The sequence below is a fragment of the Ricinus communis genome, chromosome 10 (genome assembly GCF_019578655.1).
Source record: "Ricinus communis isolate WT05 ecotype wild-type chromosome 10, ASM1957865v1, whole genome shotgun sequence".
NCBI classification, from domain to species: Eukaryota; Viridiplantae; Streptophyta; class Magnoliopsida; order Malpighiales; family Euphorbiaceae; genus Ricinus; species Ricinus communis.
Genome location: NC_063265.1, coordinates 17,968,733 through 17,982,546, shown reverse-complemented (window position 1 = coordinate 17,982,546; position 13,814 = coordinate 17,968,733). Strand labels below are relative to the sequence as shown.

The 13,814-nt window shown below is 31.6% G+C and overlaps 2 protein-coding genes across 3 annotated transcripts; one reads left to right on the top strand and one right to left on the bottom strand.

Moving 5' to 3' along the window:
* The first annotated feature begins 2,854 nt into the window (after nt 1-2,854).
* On the top strand, nt 2,855-8,712 carry LOC8268090 (serine/threonine-protein phosphatase PP2A-4 catalytic subunit). The gene is made up of 11 exons (XM_002531119.4): nt 2,855-3,224; nt 3,725-3,781; nt 4,091-4,174; nt 4,719-4,790; nt 5,569-5,640; nt 5,916-5,956; nt 7,028-7,094; nt 7,538-7,729; nt 7,879-7,968; nt 8,061-8,168; nt 8,257-8,712. Exons 1-11 carry the CDS (start codon nt 3,132-3,134, stop codon nt 8,320-8,322), a joined length of 942 nt encoding a protein of 313 aa, XP_002531165.1. The 5' UTR covers nt 2,855-3,131; the 3' UTR covers nt 8,323-8,712.
* A 113-nt stretch (nt 8,713-8,825) lies between these two features.
* On the bottom strand, nt 8,826-13,155 carry LOC8268102 (lipid phosphate phosphatase delta). 2 transcript variants are annotated; one of them, XM_002531118.4, is made up of 8 exons: nt 12,636-13,155; nt 12,431-12,526; nt 12,242-12,316; nt 11,998-12,128; nt 11,454-11,557; nt 11,245-11,373; nt 10,333-10,448; nt 8,826-9,483 (listed from the first exon to the last, which is right to left on the bottom strand). In XM_002531118.4, the coding sequence occupies exons 1-8, from the start codon at nt 12,795-12,797 to the stop codon at nt 9,076-9,078; spliced, it is 1,221 nt and encodes a 406-aa protein (XP_002531164.2). In that variant the 5' UTR covers nt 12,798-13,155; the 3' UTR covers nt 8,826-9,075. The 2 variants fall into 2 exon arrangements, with proteins under 2 accessions (XP_002531164.2, XP_025015225.2); XM_025159457.2 differs by lacking the exon at nt 12,636-13,155 and having other exon boundaries at nt 12,242-12,314; nt 12,431-12,516.
* Nucleotides 13,156-13,814: the final 659 nt, after the last annotated feature.

Genomic DNA, 13,814 nt, shown 5'->3' with positions numbered 1-13,814 from the left:
ATATTCAATTGATATTAATACTTTACTCTCTTTTTTTTATTAGTATTTCTATTTTTTATTTTAATTTAAAATACCTAACACCTTTCAAGCCTATTTTTGCTGATGCGATCATTAAAAATAAAACATTTTTAATTAATTCATCATCTGAGCAATGCCAACTCATTTATAACTTATCTTATTAAGTATATAAAGCCCACCTCTAAATCTATAATTTGAAAAATTTAGAAATATGGGTCTCACATATTTAATACCGTGAGTTATTATTAAGTTAACATTGCTAATATAGTGAAATAATTAAGACTTTTCATTTACAAAAGCTACATCAAGCTGGAAAAGTAATAAGTATCCTAAATTGAAATAAAAAATAAAAGTATTGGTATAAAAATAAATTAAGATATTAATACTAATTAAATATTAAATCTAAAAATTTAGTACCAACGAAGTATTTACCCCAACTTTCTTATTTCTCTTTTATAATTATCTCTTAAAAAATTATTTTAACTGCTGCAGAAAGTCTTAACCACCTAAAATTTGCCTTATTTCTTTTATCAAATACCTTATGTTTTTTTCCACACGGCTTTACATCATTTTTATTTTTATCAAAATTCTTAATTCTATTGACCCAATAAATTCCTTTATTTGTTACTGTGAATATTGTCTAAAATGTATGCACCATTTTTGTTAAATAACTTTTGTAAGTGGCTATTATAAAACTTCTTTTTCAATTTCTTTTATAAAAATAAAAGAAAAATTTTCAATTTAAAATATGCATGTGGTTCAAATTTTATTAAAAATTATATTAATTAAATTTATTCTACAAAATATTTGAACACCCTTTTAGCCAAATTGCCGATTCTGCGACAATGATTTCTTTTCAACATAATGCCTGGGGAGCAAAAGCATATATGGAACCTTATAATAAAAAATTATTTTCTTTTTCAACATATTTAAATAAAAAAGTCGGTCAAACCATATAATTTTTATATCTTTTTTGTTCTAGAAATAATTTTATTAAAATGAATCCTAAATAAATTTTGTTTGTATCAATAATTTTGACATCTTGACATGTTCTTAATATATTGACATAGTAATAATATGTACCTTTTTAATATTTATTATATTTTTAATACCAATAATATATATATTATAAGTTATTAGTCTAATTAAATAATTATTGGAATTCTAAAAATAAAAATATTAATTTCTGATAAAAATAATATATTGGTTGGATTTTTATATTTTATTTGTAAATATAATTAATAACACTAAAAATAAAAATTATAAATTTTCAGAAATTTTAATAAAAAATAATTTCAAAATATTATTTTAATATGATATTATCAATTATGCTATTTTTTTAAATTATAATATGTATTTAATTTATTATTAGTAAAAGGATATACATATAAATTTGTTTAGTTGAAAAAGTGTAGTTTTAATTTTTTAAATTGAAAGATATATATGTTCAAAATAATAACAATGATATGCATAAAATACGGTTGGACAACTAATTATATTATTATTATAAGAAAATAAAATAATTAAATAAATATAAGTAAGAAATAATTGAGTCCATGAACTTGTCACTTATTTATATTTAGGCTCCTCAAGTTGAAAACTATTGAGTTAGGCCCTTAAACTAATAGTTTTGGTGCTGTGGCGTCTTTAGTTAAAAAGATGTCCGTGTTGTGTGTTACACTCGCATACGAAATCACATGTATTTTATAATAGATAAATTAATAATATACTGAGAAAAATTGTCAATTTTCTTGCTAAAATTAATTTTTGTTAAAAATAATTTAATTGCCTTACATTTTTCTGTATCCATTTATTCTGTTATCAAAAAACGATTTATTCTTTGTATATAATTTCTTATGATTATATATTTTTTGCTTTTTCTTTAATATTTTATTTGCAAAACTTCAAAGATTATTCTCTTATTAATTTCAGCTAATCTTGTATTTTCTATTTTCGTTTAAATTATTATTTTGTAAGATTATATTTTTCCTTTTAATTCAAAATGAATTGATACGCCCTAATTGTTAGTCATTGTTATTGTGAGTTTCGATCGATTTCCAGAGTTACAGAGAAGTCCTACAACTTTCCCTCCATTTCTTTTCTTTAAATTTGGCTTGAAAATAGCCTTACTCAACTTTTTGATTAAGCCATTATTGTAATTTCATTTGACTTGGTAGTAAATTGAATGAATATTAAGAGTTATTATTTTTGAAAGTTTAATTTCCGATTGAGTATCTTGTGTTTAATTTTTAAGTCTTTCTCCTCCAACTTTAACATTAACTTCACTTTTTTATTATTCTCCACGAGGCATGATGTTATTCTTGATGGAGGCGTGTGACAGATGTTGAGACTTCTTTTTTGCCCTTTTGGTTTGGTGTTTCATGGTTCTATTGGAAAAGATTAACTCAAAAATTGAGGATATATTATTTTCGGTTTTTTACTTCTACATTATAATAAAAGGAAAAATGAGAGAGCAAGTGTAAAAGGAAAAAAAAAAGAAAGAAAGTAAAAACAAAAAGTTCAAATTATGATAATGGCTTGATTAATTTAATAGGTGATGATATGTTGTTGTAGCTTTAAATGGATATAAACACCATTTATTAATGAGGGGTATAGATTAATGAATTTCTTCAAATCCGTGCTTAATTGCTCTTAAAATTAGTTTAGTGGCAAATGTGCACTTCATATTAAACATGAAGGGCAAAAATGCACCTTTTCCTTAATAAAAAAGTTCCACCACCCATTCAAAATTAACAGAAAGGAGAGATTTTTTTTTATAATTATTATTTAAAGTCCACCTTCTCAAGTGTATATTAGTTTAGAAAAACTCACTCGCTTTCTTCTTCACGCGCTCTCTCCAATTTCTTCTTTTCCTTACACTAGGAAAGCGAGAGAGAGCTGCGAGAGAGACTGGCTTAAAAAAAAAAAAAAGAAGATACAATAATAATCATATATCGATTTCATCAATTCAATCTTCTTAGAGGTTAGGGTTAGGGTTATCCCTAATCCGAATACAACTATTCCTGTTCTCAGTCTTTTCGGAACAGAACTGAAAAGGAGCAAAAGAAAAAGAAAAGAAAAAGAAAAAAAAAAAAGAAACAAAAAAATCCAAGATGGGAGCGAATTCTCCATCGTCAGATTCAATCTCCGATCTTGATGAACAGATCTCGCAGCTCATGCAGTGCAAGCCACTCTCTGAGCCTCAGGTTTTGTTCCTGTTTCTTTTGCTGTTTGGTTTTGATTTTTACTTTAAAATCGATTTGTGCTTGTTTGTTTAGTAATTGAGTTCTTTCTTAATTTTTCGGAAAACATTTTGCGTTGATCTACTCCTATTTATTTTTATTAGGCTCAAAATCCACAAGATTTGCAATTTTTTTAATTGAAATGATTTATAAATGTAAGTTAAATGATATATTTTTGGCCATCTGGAACAAATTACATGCAAGATTTCAACTGATTTGGATTCTTGCAAAATCAAGTCACATATATTGAATTCCATGAGAATTGACTAAATTGAGAACTAATCAACTGAACTTTTGCATTTCTAGATTTTCCAAACAAGGTGTAAGAGAATGTGATGCCTTTTAACTTTGTCAGAGCTTTCAATTTTATTTCTTTTAATAAGTTTTCGATGTTAACGAGTTTAAGATATGTTCATGTCTATAGGATTGTGTGAGCTTGATTTTGATGTAGTTTTTACCTGCAGGTCAGAGCATTATCTGAAAAAGCTAAGGAGATACTTATGCAAGAAAGCAATGTTCAGGTATCCTTTTCGTGGCTTCAACTTTCTATATGATTTACAATTCCTAACTGCATAATTGATTTTGATTTTTGAGAGGAAATGGAACTTCTTTTTAGTAGTTAGTTTTTTATACTGGGTTCATCTGCAGAATGCATGTCTTTTGAAGGATTATATTTGTATCACAGAAATGAGATTTCAGAAACATTTTATTTTGGATTTATTTTCCAAATACAATACTATTAAGTGTAACTGATACTACTTTTTGTGTGTCCCTTTTAAGCTTCAAGTTGCTCAACTGCATAAATAATTTTTTTTTTCCTTGTGTCACAGCCTGTGAAAAGCCCTGTGACAATCTGTGGCGATATTCATGGGCAGTTTCATGATCTTGCAGAACTTTTTCGAATTGGAGGGAAGGTATCAGTCCTGTCTATGACCACTTTGTATTTGTTAACTCTTCTGTTTCAGCTGAGGGATTGTCTAAATAATTAATTGAGACCTGCCAATGCTTTTGAAGGTTGAAGTGCTCATGAGGTATAGTCAAGTATATTGCTGCTGGTCAGGGAACTGCTTGTTTTCATCCATTGTTCCATAGAAATTTTAGCGCATTTCATTTAGCGAGTACTCAGTTGTATCAAAGGTTTCGTTCATAGTTCTGCTTCAATTAATCTTTTCCTTAGTTTCAACTGAGTTTGTATGGTTGTAGTTTACTTTATTTATGTCATCTGGCAGTCGTGAAATTCTCTTAATGAAGTGCTGTCTTTCTATGAGCCTTTAGAATATTTTGTATGTGTGATCTCATGGTCCATTGTCATGTTGTCTATCTATGCAATTGTGATATCAGCTGCTTTTGGTATTAGTTTTCCTCTATTCCTTTACAATTTTGGTAAAACGCTTGTTGGATTCTTCATATTACATTCAGATTCAAGTCTTGTGACCATATTTGAAATGTTATTGACAGTGCCCAGATACAAATTACTTGTTTATGGGAGATTATGTGGACCGTGGCTATTACTCTGTTGAAACTGTGACGGTATGTTTATCTATAGCCGAGTCCTCTATTATTGGTCATTAATTATTCTTTCTAACAAATTAGCCATGATAATAAAATCAATGGTTTTTGAGCAAAGTGTTGATAGTAGCAGGATCTTAATATGGTTGTATGCTTATCAGGCTAATATAGCATGAGCCATAGTGGCTATTTCATAGGGTACCAACTGCGTTTTCCTACATATAAATATATTCAGTTATTACATTTAATTTTATTTTAAAAATGTTGGGTTAAAATTATTATTATGGAAAAAAAGGAAACTAAGAATGATTGTGTTGTATTGCGTGAGCCTGCTAATTAATTGGGTACAGAGCGGTGTTATTTAAAAAATCTGTTGTATCACTGGGCACATTTTTGCCCCAAAAAATCTGTAAGATTGATATATCTATCAGATCATGGCTAGCTTTTGATGCAAGACACATTAATCAGATGGACCTATGGACCTATAACTGGAGGTGAAGCATGTGCAGAATAATCTGCAGTGTAATTTGGCGATACCAATCTTTGTTTGTTGTTTAAGTTCTTGAAATTGGATAGGTTTTTTTATGTCATGGCTTGTGATTACTTTGAGCGGACAATCTTTGAACTTTATAGTGGCCTCTGATGTTTCATTTAGCTAATATCATGCTCCTTGTGTTCATTTCTGAGTTTATTATTATTCATGCCTGCTAATTTTGGCTGTCTCTTTCTCCAATCATAAAAGAGGTTAGCATATTTGCATTTTTTTAGATATTAATCCTGTTTTGTTTCTTTAATCCAGCTCTTAGTGGCATTGAAAGTACGCTATCCACAGCGAATAACCATTCTTAGAGGAAATCATGAAAGTCGCCAGGTACTCTCATTTGTCTTCTTGATCATGGAGTTTCCACTTTCCACCAACTGCAATAAATACTGAAGAGCATACAATCTTAATCTAACATGGATTGCTTTTATTTATTAAAGTTATTTTTAATTTGTTCAATACTGTGACATGTAGAGTTACACTTCATGTTATACTGGATTGTTGAAATTAAATTTTGATTCCAAGTCATGCTATTGACCTTGAATCATAGGCATAAATTGGATATTAATTTACTTGTTCCGTCATGTTTATTCTTTTCCTTGCAGATTACTCAGGTTTACGGGTTCTACGATGAATGCTTGCGAAAGTGAGTTTTCTTGACACCGTATTTCTTTGTTATTTACCATGTTGTAATAATGGTAATATACTTAAACGGTGTGAAACGCACACTCACATGCATGCAATCTCGATATGTATACATCTCTCATGTGCATAATATTGTTATGTCAATCTATGTCATCCCCGTGCCATTTTAATTTATTTATTTCTCAAAACTATATCTAGAATTATTTTAGTTTTAAACTATTTAAGGTTGAATTGACGACTCTTTTTTCTGATGTAAGGCCTTTCTGGTATCTAGTTTGGTATCAGTATCACTGTTTCTTGTTTATATGTTATATCTTTCATTTTCTTTTTTGTACTTTTGCATGTTTAAGCATTGCTATGTAAGTAATTCTAACGAATGTTCTCAACTGCTCAAGGTTTTGAAGATACTTCAAGTTGCTTGTCTTTACTGATCATACAGATCACAGATGTTGCTGTAAACTAGAACTTAAAAAAGTATTTGTGCTTTAAATTTTGACATTGAAAGATTCAAAAGTTTTTACTATGGCTAGAAAATTTGTGGATAAGTTTGTTGAAATGAGAAAATGCTATAAGATGTTTGGTTTAATAACAGTCTCTTTTCAAGAGATTATATTGTAGGTTCATTCAAGTGTCCTCATAACTTGATTATCTGATCAAAACATGTAAAATAGATGGACTTGTGCATAGCATTAAGAGTATATGTTAGGTCATAGAGGGTCCTCTTCCATCTGCCTCCACTCTTGGCAATCATTGGTAACTAAGTATTTGTAAGATGGAATCCAATTGAGAAAACATTTTGGTGGCAGTTAAAGTCTATATCATATTATGAAGGCCAAGTTTGTTAAGTTGAAAATTGCATATTTATTGGTTATAAGTGAATCACAGTTGAAATGGGGATTGTTAAGATGGCCCGAACTACCAGTAGGATTCTCTTCTAGGGAAAGTTGGATTATTTACTTGCAGTAATGCAAAGCTTCTAATTTGCTTTTCCGATAATAGCCATAATGTATATGTGCTGGCTGCTTCTCTTGCAAATCTGTGATACTTTGTTCTTTCTATTATTCTTTTACAGGTATGGCAGTGCTAATGTTTGGAAAATCTTCACAGACCTTTTCGACTATTTCCCATTGACTGCATTGGTTAGTAATAACTGTAGCAGGTGTTGTCTTTTAGTAAATTGTAAATTTGCAAGTTATAGACATTTGGTTATGAGTGGAGAAAATAACTATAGAGTTTTACCTACTTCACCATTTTCATTGTTGCTCTTGGCAATGATCTTTCTGAATATATCTCAGCCTTTTATGTATTGTCATTATGCTCACATGATGAGTACACTTGCTACAGTTTTCCACACTTGAAATAGTTTCCCCTAAATACAAGTGCATAGGCAAAGAACGGTATGAGTCTATTTGCTGTAAATATTTGCAGATAGCCTCTGAAGTTGTCCATGGAATCTCTCAGATGAGATGCAATTTTCTTGCTTTATTTGTTATTTATGAGAGCCAAGTTGAAGATGGTCTTGGTTTATTTCTGTTGAGTGGCTGTATATAACAAATACCTGTCTGGCAAATTCGCTTTGTAGGTTGAGTCGGAAATATTTTGTCTGCATGGTGGATTGTCGCCCTCGATAGAAACCCTCGACAACATAAGAAATTTTGATCGTGTTCAGGAGGTTCCTCATGAAGGAGCAATGTGTGATCTTTTATGGTCTGACCCAGATGACAGATGTGGTTGGGGTATATCACCTCGAGGTGCTGGATATACTTTTGGGCAGGTAGCTCTTTTCTCTATTGCAAAGAATGTGCTTTTCGTACTTTTTAGTCTTATTCTTTGTTCTTTTCTCTGGCAAGTCTCTCTTAAGTTATGCTGGTGACCTCATTTCTTTCAATATTTCTGTAATCTAATTTTCATTGTTTTGTGTAGGATATATCCGAACAATTTAATCATACAAACAGCTTGAAGTTGATTGCTAGAGCACATCAGCTTGTTATGGATGGATTTAATTGGGCCCATGTAATTATCATTCTTGTCCCGGTTCTGTATGCTTTTCATGTTCAGTGCAATAAGCTCTGGCTTTATGATGTTACATTGTTTTCTTGGTGCAGGAACAAAAGGTAGTTACCATATTCAGTGCTCCTAATTATTGTTACCGCTGTGGAAACATGGCTTCTATATTGGAAGTTGATGACTGCAGGGCCCACACTTTCATTCAGGTTAGTCTCTTTCCATCTTCCTTACTTTTTTTTTATCTTGATAATCTGGTGGAAAATCTCTTAATTGAGGATTGTTGGAGCGCTGCAGTTTGAGCCAGCTCCTAGGAGGGGAGAGCCTGATGTTACCCGTAGAACACCGGATTACTTCCTGTAAATCAGCCCTCTGTTGCACCAGTACCACTGCCCCTCTCTATCCCTACTTCATGCTCAGGTAGTTGGGAAATCCTAGTTACAAGAGACATCTACTGGGCTTAATATTTATAGAACTTTCTGGGCATGCTTTCTTTCTGGTGGATGCCGAGATTCCAAAAGCATGTATAAATAGGCCAGGTTTTGTGCTTTTTGTTCTGTCTTTATACTTGAAACATCCCCAAATATTCTCCGCAATCAGGCTAATGCTCATGGCAGTTTATCAGCAATAGATTGTATCCTTCTTTAGCTGAATTGTGGATATTCTGTTTTTATATTTTACTTTTATTTTTGTCCCAATCTTTTGGGGGCATGTAGGAGGATAATGGATTTGATATCTAGTACTCTTTCTTCACCTTTGTAATTGTCAACTACAGCTCTCTCTCTCTCTCTCTCTCTGAGTAAAGAATAGTGTAAACATATAACATAAACGTGTCAAATCAAATCTTCTACAAATACCATAGGATATGTTTCAAAGCAATCGGAGACCTAAATCTCATAACTGTTATTACATATTTACTTGCCTTTGCAGACTAGCTTCCATATATAGCAAGGACGAATTGATTTGATTTATCCGAGCACAAAATTACTTGGATTTACAAAAATCAGATTCAGTACTTTCCCAGTGGAATTCCCTATAATAATAATAATTCCCATCCCCCATTAGGAAAAAAGAAAAAATGAGGAAAGATCCTAATCATATACATAATAAGCTACATTACAAGCTGAGATGTGAGAAAAGGGAAGGAACAAGATCTACCACGGACCAAGCAAGGCCTGCATACTGAAGGAATCTAATACCTGTGTCAACATTAAAAGAATCCTGACAGGAGAAGAAGAACAACTTTTGGAGATAGCTCGATTGCTTAGCCTCATCCGATTTTTTATCATTAACTGATCCTTTCAACATGGGAATGTAGCTGGTTGATTTTATGTGGAGGCTCAAAGTGTTGGATATCACAGGGAGAACCCATTTAGCGAGGGTCTTGCTGCAGAATTTCACCAGAAGGATTGTTGGTATTCCTACAAGCATTCTTCCCAAAAATGCAGGGACTGTGAGTTGTGTGAATACGCGTGGCACAGCTTCATGATGGAACTGATGGTATGTCTGCTGAACCCCTGCCACCTGAATAACATTGCAAAATTAGTCTCTGTTAATTGAAACCTTTGTTCCACAAAAAACATCCAAATCCTAATGAGCTTACATTATTTACGAAGTTACATATAAAACTTCCTTTTAAGTGAATTGTAACTACATTAAGTACTACTCAACTCCTGATGTTTGGTTTAATATACAAATTGGTTCCAGTATTTTCTTTTATTATATAAAAATCCCTTTTGAATTTTTATAGAACTAACTATAATTCCCTCCATGTAAAGTCAATATAATTAAAGGAATAAATTGATAATTTAAAATTATAATTTGAACTTTAAATATACTATCAAACATCAAACTTGTCCAAAATTTTATTTTTCTTAATCAAGTTATGGTAAAATCTTATCTTTTTACACAAGTTAATTTTCGTGTTTAACAAAAATGATCAATTAATATTCTTTTACATGCTTTATTTTTATAGAATTCTTTACATGCTTAATCTTTTATTTTTAGCACAATTTAATCCTATAAAAATTTGAACATACTAAAAACACATTTTTTTAAGGCAATATTATTAAAGTATAATATATTATAATTTCATTATTACTTATTATTCCTTATTAAATTCTCATTATTCCTTTTATCTACTATAGTTAGTCTAAGCATCTCCAATATTTCCCTTCATCTTTTAGGCAGTTCTCTCAAGCATTATCTTAACTCTCGTAATCTTGCTATGTTCAAAAAAATAAAATGATAGCAACATATCTAATTAAGTACTCGTTTCCAGTTGCATAACATAATAACATTTCAGAGACTGAAAACTGGAAAGATAGATAACTTAACGTGAAGCTCAAAGGAAATGAATCAGTGATTGCTTACTATTCCAAATGCAACACCATTGAAGGCTGTATGATACTCAAAGCTTGGAGTAGGAAATTCAGGAGTCGGATAAGCAAAAAGCAACATGAAGCTTAGGGCAGCCCAGAAGGTTGTAACTGCAAGTGAATAGTGTATGCATAAGTAAGAACGACAACAAATTTGCATATTCTGAATTTAAAAACAAACAAATGTACTAAACAAACAATTTGATGTTTAAATATCAGAATGCCAATTGGATTTCACTTCCTGCTAAGTAACATCTAGTATTCGAACAGACTCCCATGATGTTCAGGAACTGAGGCCTGGGTTATCCAATATCTTGAGTGAGATGAGGTTTTGTATAAAGAAATTCCAAGCACTAACATATAACAGTTTGTAACCTAAACAGTCCCCAAGAGTTTTGTGAACAGTACTTGGGGTCAAATAGTTCAGCAATATTTTTTAATAAGAGAAGGAATGTTACATCCATGGGAACAGTTAGAGGCAATCTATTGAAGCCTGCCATCAGGACAGCTGTAACACGGTTCAGAGATGTGGTTCTAAAAGGCCTATGCAATTAATGCATCCTGGGATGGGCCTGTGCTAGCTGTTTGTTATATTTGACCTGACAAATTATTTGTGTCAGAATGTCCTCCCATTCCTACTTCAATGCTTTGCTCACAAAATTTTGAGCCACATCTGGTTCCTTTTGCATTTATTATTTTTTGGAATATAGACTAGAAAGAGGGAATAGAGAAATAAGAAAAAGTTATGGTAGTATTGGCAGAGGACTTCCATTCAAGCATCTATATCACTTATTGGGTTGAGGACAATTTCACAGCCAAAAATAATAAGAAGAAAGATGAAAAAAGCAAGAAAAGCACCTAATTTGTAACCAGGTATCACAAGTGATTAAAACAGTAATATGCATACCATTTTGCCCCAGGATAATGAACTCATCAACATAATTGTGGACAGTGAGCCAAAATGCAAGGATAGCCAATCCAATGACTAGACCACCTATGATATCAATCACGCTGTGCATGCCAAGGTAAACTCTTCCTACCAAGCAAAACCACATTTCAGTTTGGAAAACCCTCAGAGAAAACTGATAACAACCAATGAAAAAGATATGAACTTACCGAAACCAATTAGGCCAACAAACAAACAAACAATGGCAAGTCCAGCAAACTCCACAGAGGCATTTTGGTTTTGGGTATATGATAGGACATAGTGCAAGAGGTACCTGATAAGTTGATTCCAAGATGATATAGTTATTACCATAGGAAAAAATAAATGCTTTAGATTCTTCATATGCTAAAATTTCCAATTAGCACCAAGTTGTAAATTTGAGATGATTACATAACTGAAGTAAAGTTTTTAAGCAGCCAACAACTAACAAATTGAGATACACTAATAGTCGTTGCTAGAATCTTCAGCGAAATCTTTTTATAGAAAGAAATGAAATTCAGCTGCGCAAAAAGAAAAAGTTCGAGCATAGCTATAGATGCATAATTTATATTCTTGATCAAGGAGGTTATGATTTCTCAAGTCTCTCAACATTCACTTGATACCTCACAACCAAGCTGCAAACTACAACACAAATATTTCCAACACAACCCACTAGGACATGCAGTAAATCTGCATACATATCAAAACTTGGAACCCAAGAGCAAAGATGTATACCCAGAGAGGCAAACTGTGTTAAGAGTGTGGGACGAAGGCAATCCATACTCCAAGGCATTATCTTCCTCATCCTTTGTGGCAGTTACTCTCCTAACAAGAGGACAATTGGGTCTAGGAGCTGATACCACATCCTATTACACATAAACATCAAACACCAATAAGGGAAAAAAAAAAGAAAAAGAAAAGAAGAACGACTTCATGACCTTATTCCACGGCTTACGAAATGAGAGAATTTTAGAAGTACCTTTATACAGTTCCCTGTATAATCACAAAAAGCCATCAAAAGGGTCATTTGCCTAGCCAATTTGCCATGTCCACTCTGCAGATTACACAAAAGACACTCAATTAAAAAGCTGATATCAACAAAGTCATCATCAGAACCAATAACCCACATTGCCAGCTAACAAGAAAGAGAAAAAAAAAAAAACAATACCCAGAAAAGCAAGGGAAGAAAAGCAGTATAAAAGGGCACAGAAACAACACAAGACAACCCAGAAAAGAAAGCATCCAAAAGTCCATGCTGGTACTTCTGCAAAAACCATAATAACAGAAAAAAGAAACACCATTCACTATAAATTAAACAAAAGAACAACTAAACACAATATGGCTTTTTTTTCAAATTGAAATCTGATTAGAACCTGGATCCGAATGATGAGAGGAGTGCCAGAAATGACATGATGAGTAACCCAAGGTTGCAAGAAAGATCTAATCTTTAGGGTCACATTGAAACAAGAAGAAATAACAATCCATGACACAATTCCACAAAGAGTTAAACCTTGCCACAAAGGTATGCTTTCCATTTAATTCTTGCAGCAATTCTCTCTATCCTCTATCCCCAAAAACAAAAGGGATCAAATCAAAGAAAGAAACAAAGAAAATAAACGGAAATTTGGCAAAAACAAAAAGAAAACAGAAAGTTTCGAAAAACTGTTGGCAGGTCTTTGGCTTTAACGAGTCAAGAGGAGGAAAAAGAAAAAAAGAAGGTTAAAATATATTTTTTTCTCTCAATTGTTGACGTTTTCAGTGTTTTCCTTTTTTCTTTTTTCTATATGCTCAGTTATTTTAGGTTTATTTAAGATTGAGAAATTTCTCGGGAGCAACTGCCAGCAGCCAGCAGGAATTTGTTGAGATCTTTGGCTGGCATAGAAACGGCCAGCAATATGGAAGAGAACATTCTAAAAAGACAACTCCAAATTTTTTTAAATAAATATCTACAAATAATAATATTATAAATTAGTCAAAACCGGAATACGATTTTGAATAAATTTGAAATGAATGTATTATATTTTTTTTATATAATTTATGAATCTAAATTCTACTAATTTTAAATTAAAAATAAAAATATTCCTTAATTTACTGAAATAAAAAATGTTATTATAATTTTTTAAATGTAATCTCTTAGTATTTTAGTCTATATGCTAGCTCATGAGACATAATTATTATTAATTTAATTAAGCGATAATTTTGTGTGTCCAAATTACATGTGAATTTTGTCATATTGTATATAATATCATACTTTATATATATACATATTATTTTACAAGAAATGTTTACATTTATTATTTTCTTTTAACATTTTCTTTCAACCATTATAATTATTTTCAAAAAGAAGAAGATCCATATTAAATAGACTAATTAATATATAGGGACCTAATTTTGTAGACCCTTTAATAACGTGTCCATTACACTTAGTTAGTCGGTGTCTTAGGAACAACTATTTAGTGCATGTCTCCCAAAATTTCCACCTCGTATTGTCTCTACTCCTAAAGCACACCATGTGTCTTCACGGTCATATAGGAACTAAGCTAGAAGAGTTT

Bases quoted from the DNA above. Each gene is read 5' to 3' on its own strand.
- LOC8268090 (XM_002531119.4), top strand. From the start codon at position 3,132: ATGGGAGCGAATTCTCCATCGTCAGATTCAATCTCCGATCTTGATGAA. The intron at 5,641-5,915 runs GTACTCTCATTT...TTTTCCTTGCAG, and splicing joins GAAATCATGAAAGTCGCCAG to ATTACTCAGGTTTACGGGTT. The intron at 5,957-7,027 runs GTGAGTTTTCTT...ATTCTTTTACAG, and splicing joins TACGATGAATGCTTGCGAAA to GTATGGCAGTGCTAATGTTT.
- LOC8268102 (XM_002531118.4), bottom strand. From the start codon at position 12,797: ATGGAAAGCATACCTTTGTGGCAAGGTTTAACTCTTTGTGGAATTGTG. The intron at 12,527-12,635 runs GTTCTAATCAGA...TGGTTTTTGCAG, and splicing joins CTCTCATCATTCGGATCCAG to AAGTACCAGCATGGACTTTT. The intron at 12,317-12,430 runs GTATTGTTTTTT...TGTAATCTGCAG, and splicing joins TTCTTCCCTTGCTTTTCTGG to AGTGGACATGGCAAATTGGC.